This window comes from Phragmites australis, chromosome 2, assembly GCF_958298935.1.
Source record: "Phragmites australis chromosome 2, lpPhrAust1.1, whole genome shotgun sequence".
NCBI classification, from domain to species: Eukaryota; Viridiplantae; Streptophyta; class Magnoliopsida; order Poales; family Poaceae; genus Phragmites; species Phragmites australis.
In genome coordinates, this window is record NC_084922.1 from 36,731,374 (window position 1) to 36,746,766 (window position 15,393).

The 15,393-nt window shown below is 44.4% G+C and overlaps 1 protein-coding gene across 1 annotated transcript; it reads right to left on the reverse strand.

Annotated features, from left to right (window-relative positions):
* Nucleotides 1-2,292: 2,292 nt before the first annotated feature.
* On the reverse strand, nucleotides 2,293-6,309 carry LOC133908614 (brassinosteroid LRR receptor kinase BRI1-like). The gene has a single exon (XM_062350718.1). It carries the CDS (start codon nucleotides 5,985-5,987, stop codon nucleotides 2,622-2,624), a length of 3,366 nt encoding a protein of 1,121 aa, XP_062206702.1. The 5' UTR covers nucleotides 5,988-6,309; the 3' UTR covers nucleotides 2,293-2,621.
* Nucleotides 6,310-15,393: the final 9,084 nt, after the last annotated feature.

Consider the following 15,393-nt stretch of genomic DNA (forward strand, 5'->3'; position numbering starts at 1 on the left):
AAGATTCGTGCTTGCCCGACGTTGCCAGCATCCTTTATGGTGTTGTCAATGGGGGGGTAGGGGTCAGGTTCGCCACAACTTGGGCCGGAGGAGACGGACAACAACATCGATTGTGGCTGCCTGCCAGCCTCGGTTGTGGGACGGAGAGCGCAGAGCAATAATGGACGGGTGGATGGCGACTTCGAGGAAGAAGACACTGTATGGTGTTGGGAGCCGTACGGCGAAGTGGCGGAGAGCGAAATTCTTTACCAGCTAGCTTGCATTCTATGATTTCTGTTGCGGTCGATCTCTTCCGACTCCTGACCGTTCATGGTAGTTAGTGCCCGCCTTCTCCCCCAACGGACACCCTATCACACCTGTATAAATATGTGCAGAGATCAATGAATGAACAAGAGTTTCACTCTATCAACGACCGTCTCACTTTACAGCAATTTCCTCCGTAGACTTAGAATCTATTCGTTTCGGTGAAGATTATAAAAAATAACTTATAGATTTTAAAAAATTAGATGGTACAATCTGGAGCAGCTGACGAAAAATATATTACTGCATAGTTACAATCTTGAAGTTAATTGTTACAAACTGAATTATAATAAAAATATATTTATTTCAACTTATAAATAACAATCTACGATCTCTAACTGAAATAAACGAGATCTTAAACTACTCTTGATAAGTGATATCATTCATATTTATTAGGTGCACAAATAGTTTTTTCTAACATGACGTATAATTAAGTAGGAGAGAGAATGAAGCTCTGGCACGAAATCCAATATTTTGGGTCGACTCTTATAGACACAACGCAACAACAATTAATTGTTTTAAGAACTTCTAAGAAATAACAACATTATACTATGCATTAAATGGGTTGTTTCTACATATTAATTTAATGATCCTGTGATGCGACAGCTTTGGATACAACAACGTGATGCTATATATTGAAGGGGTTATCTCTGCACATTAATTTAATAATCTTTTTGTAGCTTGGCAGTTTTGGATATAACCTGATATTATGCACTGGGACAGACCTTAGCGAAACACCGCTAGCCAAGAAGTAGAAGAGCTTTACCCCTTCTATCGCTACTACGTGATATGGACTGTGAAGGTGGGAAGCAATCAAACCACATTGTGGTACCGTGGTAGTGGTGCCACTATTCCAAAGAGGAAGAATGATGATAGCACACCGGGCAAGCCAATTCAAGCCGAGCTCCAAAAGACCAAAACTATGCAGGCAGGCAGAGGGGCCACACCCTTGTGGTGATGTCAGGGACTCCATTCAGAGGCACAGTGTGTCAATGTCACCAAAGGACTACGTAGCTTTTTCAGACTTCGTGTTGTCATTGGGTGTCTTCTCCATTGTTGTTGCATGGAGCCATGGACAAGCTACATGGAAGATGGAACCTTTTGATCTCCAAAAGGGTAAAATAAAATTCTTGACCTAATAAAAAGATGACTTGTCCAGCACCATAGCATGTGCAGTACATGTAAAGGTATAAATTTTGATCAGAGGTTCCTTTCAGTAAATTCATGAGCTTTTACCATACATGATAACTGTTGTGCTCTAAATTATCTCAGTGGGAAAACGAACTCAAGGAACACATTGGCAGTGCAAGCTCAAATCTTGAAATCAAGAGCAAACCATACATTTGAATAGCCCTCTTGAATTCTGATGGAATCTGCATGCATGCCAGTGTGCCACTTGCTGGACACAGATCAATAGTTTAACAGTCCCAAGCATCGGACACAGCACCATGCAACTATAATATCGAGGAGGATTACAATAAGATTAGGAGCCATGTTACCAAGTGATTAGGATAATCAGAGAGGACAAAAAATGCTTAGGGGAACCTTTGACCAACTAAAGGCTAAGCTAAGCTCAGCTCTCTTGATGATTTGAAGACAAAGCAAGCCCCAAAAATTTAAAGAAAATGCTTGTGCAGCGAGAGTGCGTCTTCTTGTGGGTGTGTGTAACTGCGCCAACCTGACCCTACACTAGCAAAGCCATGCGGTACCTCACATGGAAACAGGAGCTGTGTCAGCCTCTTGACTGACCCCCTTCGATGGTGGTCTTTTGCTGTTCATCTTGGCCAGTGTGCTCTTGCAGTTCCATCGCTTCCTTCCCATGGTGCTTCATTGCTTCTCAGATTTGGATGCTATTTCCTTGCGTGCTTGATGGCGGAAGGCACTCTGCTGCTTCTGCAATAATGCTCATACATTTTGCTGTACTGATGTACATTGTGTACGATCTATTTACACCATTGTTAAACAGCAAGAAGGTAAAATTTTACAGTGAGAAATGGATCAAGTGGATTTTGCACTGAAGAAAAATCACCATTTATATATGTACATACACCGCTCTCTTCCTGAAGTGTGATGAGAAGAGATGAACAAAGCTGGAAAAAAGAAATGAAAATAGGCCTACTCCCATAGGTACATAACAACTCCCAACTGACGAAGCTACAAAGGGAAAACTTTTGTCTTGTACCATCAGAAGATACTGCTAAGCTCAAGAACAAACTTCAAATGGTATCACCTGGCGAGCTGATTCCTACAGGCATTTGGCCTCTGGCTGACCGTATAGCTAACACTCGCCGTGGGCAGTTCTTTGCGTGTCGGTGGTCTTTCTAGTCCTTCTCCTCCTTTTCTTCCTTCAGGGTCATTTCCACGACACTAAAACCTCCATCATCGATCGACCCCGTGCATGCCGACGAGGTCTTCGAGTCGACCGTCGATCCCGCCTGGATTTCCTTGAACATTGCCATAACCTTCAGCATTGTCGGCCGCTTCGATGGCCTGTCATCCAAGCAAGCACAAGCAATTTTTAAGTGCTCCAGCAGCTCAAACTCCAGGGTTGGATCCTCCTTCAGCAGCTCAGGATCAAACACGTCAATAATCTTCAACTTTGTGTGCTGCTTGACCCATCCGACAAGATTGTTGTCCTCGCCGAAATCTGTAGAGTCCGTCGGTGGTTTCCCAGTGAGCAGCTCGAGCAATACAACACCATAGCTATACACGTCACCCTTTGTGGTGCATCGGAAGCTCTGGTAGTACTCCGGTGGCACATAGCCCGGCGTACCGGCAAGAGTGGACACACTAAGGTGTGTGTCCACAACACTCATCATCCTCGCCATACCAAAATCAGATACCCTTGCTTCCAAATGCTCATCAATCAGCACATTGCTTGACTTCATGTCTCGGTGGATGATGTGCGGAATGCAGTTGTGGTGCAGGAATGCCAATCCCCTTGCAGCCCCAACCACGATCTTTCGCCTTGCTGCCCAATTCAGCTTCATTCCAATCTTCTTACGGTCGTGTAACACATCCTCCAAGCTGCCGAATTTCATATAATCATACACCAACAGCCGCTCCTCACCAACCTTGCAGTAACCAAGAAGCGGAACAAGGTTGCGGTGTTTGATCTTGCCAATTGTCTCCATTTCTGCAGTAAACTCCCGATCACCCTGGCCACTCACATGTATTAGCTTCTTGATTGCAACAATCCTCCCATCCTTGAGCTGCGCCTTGTAGACATCGCCAAAGCCACCAGACCCAATTAGGCTATCATTGTGGAAGCCATTTGTGGCTTCAACAAGATCACCCAAGGTGAGTTTCTGCAAAGGCTTCTCAAATGCAGCAAGATTGATGCTGAGGGCATTTGTACCGGAGAGTCTCCAATTGGAATTCATAGTCCCCGAATGTGACCGGCTATCAATGTATATATCACGGGAGCTACTTGCCTCTTCATTCTTTTGCTTCCGCTTCTTGCTCTCAATGGCTATGATGACCAGTCCAAATATACAGAACAGCGAGAACAAGAGTCCCAAAGCAACACTACCTGCGAGTGATGCTTGCCTCCGGTGTGATTGGTGGTCGTCGGAAGCACTTGGCCCAGGATTGTGCCCGCATGCCGGCAGCGGGAAGCCACAAAGACCAGAGTTATTCTCATATTGGCTCTTGGGAAATGTGGCAAGGGAACCAAGCTCTGGAATTGACCCGTTCAGCAGATTATTGGACAGGTTGATCTCTGATAAGGACAGTGTTGTGAAAGAGGTGGGTATAGGCCCTTCCAACTGGTTGTGCGACAGGTCGAGTACCGCAAGTTTCTTTGCACCAGCTAGTTCTGTTGGGATGACGCCAGACAACAGGTTGTGCCCAAGATTCATGATCATAAGGTAGTACATGCTCCCAAGCTCCTTCGGGATATCTGAGTCGAGCTGATTAAATGACAAATCCAGAAATATCATGGATCCATTCTTAATGAATGTATACTCCGTGCTCCCCATGTACATCCGGGTGAAGTTGCACAGCTTCTTGCTCGGCATCCTGCTGAGGTCTTCAGATCGGATGCTTGTGAACTCCAGCAAGCTCCCCGTGCCGTGGCACTCGCTGCTCAGCTCGTCGTTGCGAAGATACACATACGGCCGCCCAATGACGAGGCCGACAGTCATCTTCCCAGACTGCTTCGCCAGCTCCGCCGGTATCGACCCATTGAGCTGGTTGCTGTTCAGGTCCAGCCAGACCAAGCTCTGACAGTCACCAAGCTCCAGTGGTATTGGACCCGAGAAGGAATTGTTGCTTAGCTTTAAGATGGCCAAGTTGCTGAGCTGCCCAAGCCACGACGGGATCGGCCCGGACAACCGGTTGCTCGCCAAGGATATCCAATTCAGCTGCTTGCACTTAGCCAGTTCTGGCGGGATGCTGCCGGTGAGCCGGTTGTAGTCGAGGATGAGATGCTCGAGCTTGTGCATACTTGACAGGGACGCCGGTATCTCGCCCTCCAGCTCGTTCTGCCACAGGATGAGATCCCGGAGCTCGCCTAGCTCGCCGATGGATGCAGGGAGGGACCCGTTGATGTTATTGAGGCTGAGGTCGAGAGATTCGAGCTTGTTGCAGTTCGAAATTGACTCTGGGATGGCGCCGGTGAGGTAGTTGTTCTGAAGGTACAGCATGCGGAGACCGTAGTTGGAGTCTTGGCAGAGGGACGAAGGGATGGTGCCGGAGAAGGTGTTTGAGCTGAGGTCGAGCACATCGAGCTCCGGCAGCGCGGCCACGGAGGCCGGGATGGTGCCGTTGAAGTGGTTGAAGGAGAGGGAGAGCACCTTGAGCTGCTGGAGCCCGGTGAAAGCGTCGCCGGGGAGCTCGCTGGAGAAGTTGTTGTTCGATAGGTTGAGTGCGGTGAGCGACGTGAGACCGGCGACGTCCGGCGGGAACGCGCCGACTATGTGGTTGCCGGAGAGGTTAAGCGTCCTCAGACCCCGGCAGTCGGATAGGGACCCGCCGGTCACCTCGCCGGCGATGAGGTTGCCGGAGAGGTCGAGGTACTCCAGCCCAGAGCAGTTGCTGAACTCCGGGAGCCCGCCAGAGATCCTGTTCCCGGATAGGTCCAGCCGCTGAACTGCGCCGACGCCGGCACCCACCATCCACCGGAGGTCGCCGTCGCCGGAGATCTTGTTGTCAGACAAGTCAAGAGCGTCCAGCCCGGCAAATCCCGAGCCGCCGCCGCCGCCAGACTTCGCCACACCAACCCCATCACCGGAGAGGTTGAGAGCTCTCAACGCACCGCAGGCGGCGGCCAGCGCCTCCACATCGGCGACAGACCCCCGCAGGCCTGCATTCCCGGACAGGTCCAGCGACTGCAGCTTGCTGCCGCACCTAGCGCCCCCCGCCGCGTCCAGCGCGCCACTGACGTTGGCGCCGCGGAGGCTGAGCACCTCGAGGCTGCTCAGCTGCAGCAGGGTGGCAGCGACGGCGCGGAAGTCGGCATTGAGTGGCACGCTGGCGAGCGACAGCGACGTGAGCCTCCCGCCCCTACAGCCCGCGCCGGGGAACCTGCAGGCGCCGTCGCCGGCGCTCCACCCGCGGAGGTCTGCGGCCGGGCTCGGCACCGCCGCCTTGAACTGTTCCAGCAACTGGGAGTCGTCGGCGGCGGAGGCGGCCACCGCCACGACGACAAAGAGCGCGACTATTGCCACCAGCCCCGGAGATTCCATGGACTACCACACTACCTTAAAACCATTAAAGTAGCGGGTCGCAGAAGGGGGATGAGCCGACGAGAGAGAGAGAGTGAGAGAGAGAGAGAGAGAGAGAGGAGAGGGGGGGAGAGGGAGAGGAAAGAGTGAGGAGGAGATGGGCTGCTAGAGCTAGAGAGAGAAGCAGCGGGAAGAAAGAAGCAACAGTTGAGAGGGGGAGAGAGGAGAGAAGAGGAGACGGGGAGCAAATTAACAGCTGTAGGTGAGGGAAGGGAGTGGTGGTGGGGTCACGTCACATGGCATGTGCCCCGCCCTGCCCTCATCGCGAATCGGAGCCCTAATTAACCCGAGGCCGAGGGAGATTAGTATTCTAACCCCCGCCTCTTATCTGCCGCTCGCGGCGGGGTAATCCCGATCCGATCCGACGGCCCGGGCCGCCCCGATCGGGATGCGGCCGATGCCCTGCTCGAGGCGTAGTCACGTGCCGGCGGGAGCAGCTCGTCAATCCGCGCGCCGGCATGGGGGGTAGTTTGGGGATTCCGGCGTCGCGGTCCGAGCGTGCGGGATCCCTGGCGGGCGTGGACGCGTGGCCCCGTTGCTTCGCCGAGGGTTTTTGTCTTTTACGGGCTGTGTTTGGTTGGTGCCACCTCCCTACATGGTCAGGCCAAAAGTTAGCCATACTTGTAAAATTTGCCCCGGTTTGCTTCGACGATAAAATTTGACTAGCTTAAGAAAATTTTAGCCTGTTCAACCCATTTCTTCACAGATGCTGGGCATGATTTGGGCGCCCGATTTCCTCACCAGAGTTGCCTGGGCAGCCGATGGCCGAGCCAATGCTGACGTGGCAGCAGAGATAAGGTGGGTGCTTTGTATTAATCATTCGTAGATAAAAACCATCAAATGATCTTAGATCATGTTCCGTTTTTTAATCCGTTTGAACTAGCGTGCTCCATCTTATCTTATCTTATATTTACTAATTAGAGGCCCCTTTGATGCCTCCATGTTAATATTAAAAAACTTAGAAATTCCTATAAAAAAGCAAAATATTACAAAATTAAAACAACAGAACGCAAACATATTACGGATTATCACACAAAAATATTGTCAAAGAATTTATAATGTATTTAAAAAAATAATATGAGATACGGTGACGACATTAATAATAATAATAATTTCAAAAAATCAAGAAACAAATAAAAATCAATTTGCATAGCACATAAAATGAAAATTATAAATTAGATCTATTCACAAATAATAAACATGATTCCAATATTACGAACAAAAATTACATTTATATTTTACATTCTAATATTTAAATATAAATAGTTGATGTATCTTAGCATACAGCTATTATTAACATAAATATCTACAATTCAGTCGTAAGCTAAATTTCTAGCCTGTGCAGTCGCACGGGTTGATACGCTAGTACAATTAAATCTACAAATCAAGACTCATATTGACTATGTTTACTGTTTAAAATTTTATTACTATTTAGAGTCCACGTATCATACTAACAACACCATATTTTGACATGACTTTAATCCAAACATATCCTACTTTATCAAAATTTAGTTATACTCTGATTTTGATCATAACCAAACTTTGTCTTGCACTCTGTAGTCGTAAACCACACGAACCCTTTTCGGTGTGAGGTTGCGTCCGCTGCCGAGCGTGTGCTATGATGGCGAGGCCGGTAACAATTGGATAACGTCCCGTTCCGCAGCTGAATGTTCTTGATCAGCGGTAGTACCAGACTACCAGCAGCCAGGAATGCCGAAAGCAATGGGCAATCGGCCTCACCACGAGTTTGGTGAATTGTATCCCGGTTCGAGAATTCGAATAATCTATATCGGTATCGATGCATGGAATTATCCTTTTCTATGCAAGCGGTTATGTTTCATGGTGAGTGATGAAGTGATGTGTGTTCATCTTAATTGTCCTTTTTCTTCCTCCCAGTAAGAAGTGATGTGTGTTCATCTTGATTGATGAAAAAATTCACTTGTCTTTCACGCGTGTTGATGATATTCTAGCACGTACAGTTTATCAAGAAGCGGCGGCGGCAGCTTCTTGCTACTAGCTTTCGATAACAGTTGGGCTGCCTATTTTTCGACATGCAAAGCAGTGGTAACTACTGCAGGTAACTACGGTCCTTTTTAAGTGTTCATGTAACTTTACATACAAGAAGTTACTCATTCCATCTCAAAATATATAATATTTTAGAGTTATATATAAGTATTAATATAAATGATAAAATGATCATCTTATTCTTTTTTAATACTATTTATTGTGTGATAAAGAAGATTTATATTGGGAAAGAAGTTACTTAACCGAGGAAGTAAAATTGAAAAATTTAAGCTAAAGTTATATTAAACTCATAGAACATCATGTATTTTGAATATTATAGAAAAGATTAAAATATTATCTATTTTAAGTAGAGTAACTAGCTTTTTTCGTGGAATACGCACATTAGTCCTGTGGTTATTAGCTCGAAGAAGAACTTACACTCGAACAACCACAGGATTGACAACGTTGCGCTTTTTTCGGTGTGTTCAGAGCCTCAGAGGTACCCCCGGAAGCAGACGTAAATTTCTCTTCACTACTTTTCACTTTTGTCCAGAATATACATAGATGAAAGATGAGCCTCAGATAGTGCAACAGTCTCTTTGGTCACTACCGAAGCTTCTAGAAGCTGTCCTTATTGTTCAGGTACGTGAACATGCATCCAATCCAGTGAATCCACCACAAGGGGCTCACACAAACGGAAGGCAGAAAAAAGATAGCCACTCTCCGATCCCAAATATAAGTGAGAACATTGATATGGTCTCCAACGTACCATTTTAACTAATAACTTATATAAAAATAAATTATTTTAAATAAAAAAGTTATATATTATTATGTTATTATTCATAACGAACCTAATAGCATCAAACTTATATTATCATTTTTTATGATTTTTTTGTTATTGATGGTCAAATTTAAGAATGTTTAACTTATGACAACTAAATAAATTTATATTTAAGATCGGAGGGAGCAAACGCTTTCATCAATTTTATGCTTCTTCAAGAAATGGATTACCTGACAAGAAATTAACATTCAGCATTAAATTCCGCCATGAAACTGATTATGCATTGTTCTGTCATTGCAGAAACAACTCAAAAATCCAAGCTTCACAAAAAGTCAGACTAGTATAGAGCATCGTCAACGCCAATCGCAGAAATAAGAGACGTAAATCCTCATTGTTTGCGCCTTCTGCATGGCGTTCTCAAAGCGGCCGGAGGGGCGATCGTGCCGCGGAGGAGCGGTGCACCATGAGGCCGATCAGAGTTGTGCACCATGTGCTCGATGAATCAAGTGTCATAGGGAGCTGAGGGCAAGGCAGAGGTCGATGGGCTTGCGGCGGAGGTTTCCGCAAGCGACGGGCGCGAGCATGCGGAAGCAGTTCGAACTGGGGCATGACGGCATGTCCAGATGCAGCACAAAGGATTTTTTATTTATACATATTTTTAATATTTGCAGAATTACATGTTCCTTTAAAAAAAATTATAACAATAAGCTATTGTCACATGTTCATCGGGCGAGACATTATAGACTCTGACTGTCATACAATATTAAATATGATGATATGGCTTGCCGGCTTAACGGACGAGATTTTGCTCGCTGTGACGTTGGGCGAGTCCATCCAATAGGTGTCATTCGAATAGTAGGCGAGATCTTTTTTATTTAAATCGGTCACGCTGGCTCGATCAACATCAGCCGGTCATTTGCTTCTAACCTAACATAGATAGAAGGGAGAGGAGAGGGGAAGTGAGGAGGAGAAATTGAATGTGAAGTCCTACAGGAGGAAAGAAGTATAATTTTTATCTACTTTTTATAAACCCTGTAGGATAGCTAATAGTATTAGGTTTTGATATAGGTTAGGTGTTAGATATAGGATTTTTTTACAAACGTGGTATGATAGTTATTAGATTTATGTTAGAATATAAATCTAAGTTTAGAATTATGGTTAGACATAGTTTAAGAACTAGATCATATTTGAACGTATATTTCAGCAATTAGATGTAGTATTAGACATATATTATATATTAGATAGGATTTTAGATATAGTGTAGATATAACCGAGGTAGTAGATGTAGGATTTAGAGGTGTTGATGTAGCGACAAAGAGATATTTTGTTGCAGTATAGATTAATTGTTGAACCATATTTTTAATAAATTTTGCATTATTGTAGATGTTTGAATATCGGTGTAATGGTACTTTCTTTATTTTACCATGTTATTATTAGTTTCATAATATCTTTCATGTACCGTGTTTTTGTTTGGTGATTCTATTCGGACCATAGAGTTGTACCACGAGAATTTCATAACAATAATAATAAACACATCAACCTAATGTACAATAACATATATGATACCACTAGTTGTGAACCGGAGTTTCTCCTAACATTTCTTAGAGAATGAAAAAGTGCGAATATCGATGGGACCATACACAAATTACAACACCATCCTAGCAGTGGTTCTAATCGTATTGACTTAGAGTGAACTGCAGGTAGGCTCTTGAGTCCTAATAATCTCTAGTACCATATTACGCTAATAGAGGAGAAGAAGGAGCATGAGGTGGAGGAGGAGTATCCCTATTATGGCACGGGACAGGTGCACCATGGATCGATTCATATAGAAGGGTCATACAGGTGTATTATCGGAGGACTTGACATATCCTCCACCTCCCTCTACAAGTCGAAGATTTAGTCTCACGGGTGGTGGATATAATCTTGGATATGTTGTAGAACATGATGATCGATCCATCTCGTGTACTAGAAGTTGTCAAGGTTGTCGTCAGAGGCCTGCAGAAATGTGAAGGTCGTAATGTATAATAGTTTCAAAAAATGATATGGGTAGTTATGGTAGTATAGTTCTTACCCAACTAAGATGGCATCGGAAGAATCTACATCCATCCTAAATGCTCTCATTGTACATCAGAACGATGCAATTGTAGCTATAGGAGCACTTGGGCCACGTCTCATTCAGGTGCTTGTGAATCTTTAGGTGACTTAGAGAATGAAAATCACTCATTTTCTGTAAACGGAAGTTATAGAGAGACTACTCGTACTTAATTAGACCAAATGAATCCTTCCATCTCACCGTCGCCCTGCCCCTCTTCTTCCATACCCCCTCCCGCCCTACCCTCCATTGATCGTTGTAACTTCAGTTTCTAGATACACGAGTCTTTTATAGATGCGTTGTAGCAACATACGTCATTTTACCCACAACGTAATATTATCGTCAAAATTTGTGCTACCCGCACACATGCAACCGTGATAATGCAACATTTACTCCATTTTGAGATATAGCCTTTTCAGACTATGATAATAATTGTCTTTTATTGTCGCCTCGAAGTAGGTCATCATGAATTCTTGGAGAAACCACCCTATGGTACTGCCACAATGGCGATCGTCCATTCTGCAGGTGTGGCGATCGAGCTCGAATGTCGACATCCTTTGAGGTCCAGACTTTTGGTAGGAGGTTTTTTATGCGTCCGAAGCTTGACGACGATTTTGCTTTCGTCCAAACCTCCCATTTACACCTTGAGTATATCAATTCCAACTCCGAGTTTATTATCCTAAGCCTTGTCGTTTTAAGAAATGGATAGATCTTGTCAAGCCACCATAGTGTGGGGGTTACATTAGAGATGTTGAAACAAAATGTGAGTATAAGATTAGGATGAATGAAGCACGACTCCGGCAGGAGGCACGACACGAGCGCCAACAAAAACATCAACACTGAGAACAAGAAAAGAACCGATATGCTGAGGAACTTCAGAGGTGTGAGGAGAAAAATCGTCTCTGATAAGATAATTTAAAGAGGCAGTAGGTCAAGCTTCAAAGGCACGAGGAACACCTACAAAGGTGTGAAGCACTTCTGCACCAGCAAGACGAGTTTAAGCGTGAAGCGGCACATCAACGGAGGGGGAGACATCCCCAGTCCACCCAATAGAAGTCTTTTCCTTTCCGCATCAATATAATATTACCGTCAACTTTGTGCTACCCGCATACATCCAACTGTGATAATAAAAGTGATGGCTTCTACTACAACTGGTCACGTTAGTAAATATGTACTCCATTTTCGGACCTAGCACTTTTAGATATAGACTTTTCAAAAGTAGCGTTTTTCATACATAGGCTTTTCAGAAGTAGCCTTTTCAGCCATAGCCTTTTTAGACGTAGACTTTTAGATATATGCTTTTAAGAAGCTATTTTTCAGAAGTAGGCTTTTCAGAAATAGTCTTTTCAGATGTAGGCTTTTAAGAAGTAGCATTTTTATAAATAGCATTTTCAGTTGAAATGTCCACGTCTTACTGCTGAATCAATTGATTTCTAGGGCCATTTTCCGTGGAAATTAGTCCATGTACCAGCACGAATCCGCTATATAAATAGATTATCTCCTCCCCCACATGTACAACCAAACCAGTAGTCTCAACCTCTACCACTCCGACGAAAATTGGTGTCTGATTCTTTCTCTAAGAAATACATACCGGATACTACGCCATATGGGGTTAAAGTGCCCATATGCTGGTGTGGAGACATTTGTAGTGTGATAAAGTCATTCGAGTTCTCCTACACCTATAGAAGTAGGTTCTTTATGTGCCACAATTACGAGTATGATCCACCCTAAGGAAGCACAAGTGTTGGCTCTCGCCGCCACGTAATAACTTCTTAGCAAACTACTCCAAAAACAACTAAGATTTACTATTTAATATTTTGATCTTTATTGCAGTCGCCACCGTCACTATGTGACTTCTTACAGTGACTGGATACTGAGCAGTTGGAAGTAGATGTGTTTCTCTTTCACATTGAGCACCACGCCGCTTAAAGACGCTTCTATAAGATGGAAGCTACGAGAGGAGGGAGACTACGCGTAAGTGCATTTAGGAGGACCAGTAAAAGATGTGGGATGAGCATAACCACATGATGGAGGATGTTCGTGAGGCGAAGAGGGAGAGGAAGTACGAGAGGGCACATCAGGCACGTGACGCAGGATCCGAAGCGACGAGGAAGAAAAAGTACCCACGTTGTGCTCAGTAGATCACATGTTGTAATCCTGTTATTTATATTCCTTAAGATATATTATGTTTAAATGCGATACTTGTTTACTTTATAATTATCGCATACCATACATGCCAATACCCGTGTATTTCACAGTTCCCATTAAAATCAACGTGTTCAACTTTTCGTTTTCATCACATCCGGGTATCCAAAATATTGTACAAATATCTTATGACATTGGATGATTTAATAATAAAAAATTGAGGCACACAGACACGTATTCTACCACAAATTAAATTAATTCGGTTAAAACAAGGTATCGTCTGTTCATTGGACGACACCTCATCGGACGACGGTAAGATCTCGCCCGATGAACAGGTGATACGTGTCACTCATTGGATTTTTAATTCCTTTATAGTCAGGATCTATAAGATATCGCCCGTTCATCGAATGACCTCTTGCTATTGCCCGATAAACTGACGATAGTAGTATATTGTTGTAATTTTTAAAATGGCTATGTAATTTTACAAATACATGTATATATATATAAATCCAGCATAGAATGCAGTGCTCATGGTCTGGCACTAACCGAACAAACGCAAAGCTCGAAAGATTCATTCAGCAGAGTAAAAAAGGAGTTTTCCTAGAAGTTGGGCGAGCGCGATGATGAGGTTACGGCCGCACCCGTGCGTTTGAACATCCCTTTTCGTGAGATTAGACTCTTCCTTTTGGGAACTCGATGGTCGTCCGTCTCGTGTTTGAGCTCTCGGTTCAGGAGTGACTAGTGACGACCGATGAGGAGCACTCTACGGCGCACGTACCCGTGGTCCCCGCCACCCACGCCGCTGCAGACTAGGGATGAAAACAAATCAAATACCAATCCGAATATCTTAATACGAATATAAATATAAATCCAAATATCCTCAAATATAAATATAAATTGGATAGTTTGAATCCAAGTCCGCATTCAAATATCTACTCGATCGGGTTGTAAGCAAATATTCTACATATTTAATGATAAGAATTTTTATTTTGATACTCAAAAAATTAGTTTACAATTAGAATTACTAGAATTACCGAAATTTTAGAAATTTCATTTGAAATTCATGTCATAAATTTAATTTTTTTTGTCAAATTTGATTGAAATCTGTTCTAATTTGATTGGGCCGGAATATATAAACTTTGTTCACCTCCAAAAATTCTAAATATTAGTAACATTTAGTTTCGTAATTGGTGGATACGGATATTATCTATTTCCACATCCAAATTTAAAGCAATTCGAATATTCATATTTAAATTGGATTCTCGAAAATGTATTCTGATACATTTATTTTAATATCTGTTTTAGAAATAGATATGTATACAAATATCTATATTCATATTTTAATAAATACAAATATCAAATAATTCAAATACCTATTACCCATTTTCCACCCCTCCGGCGGACCCAGCCCGCCCAACCCCTCCGCCTCACTGACCTACGCGCCCACGCCCACCGGTACGGCCCGTCAGCGGGACGCGCGTCGCCGTACCCAGCTGATTGGACGATACACCGGGCAGCGTTTGGTGCGCGGCAGGGGCCCGCGCCATGGCAGTCAGGCACGTGCGCGTGTCCTCCCGGGACCACCTGGGAAGAGGCGCCCGCAGCCGTTGGATGGGGAGAGGCGCGTCCCCACGCGTCTGTGGCCGAGCTTCTGCCACCGGGTGGGGCGTGGGCGCCGCCGTGCCTGGTACGGGCAAGATCCGCCGTTAGATCTCTGCACGCCAGCCGTCCCATTTCAATCGCGCGCGCCACTTGCTGTGCTTCTTCTCCTTTGACTGGGTGGATGGACCAGAAGGCGGAAACCACCGGTTTCAATGGTACCACGCTACGTACATCTGCCTCCATGCAACTCCTGTATGAACTGGATCTAAAACATGGCTAATCTTTGCTGTGCTGACGAGCCTCTGTTTTGGCGTTCTGGGACATTGGAATTTCTCCGACATAAAATTTGAACAATCTAGTCTACTTTGGCCACATGTGTTTTATCTGTACTGATTTATTAACTGACGTTGAAATAGAATGAGACCGCAAGGGAGAGGAAGTTCGTTCATATGCGTATTTAGCGACCTTAGTTTCTTCATGTTTTTAATGCGTAGTATGTTGCAAAAAATGGTCAAAGTAAAGCGATGCTATCTGAGCTGAACATGAAACTAGAAGAAGAAATTTAGATTATTCTTTTTCATTGGAATCGCTATTCTTGTGACTAAAAATTTGCCAAACCTTCGGTAGATTTTATCATAAAAAAACAGCCACTGAATTTAGAGGCATGACACGAATGTAGTGACGGTAGTATTATGAGACGGTGGTGGCACTTTGGATCATAAGATCATAGGAGAAAGGATGTG

Coding starts and splice junctions, on each gene's coding strand:
- LOC133908614 (XM_062350718.1), bottom strand. CDS start 5,987: ATGGAATCTCCGGGGCTGGTGGCAATAGTCGCGCTCTTTGTCGTCGTG.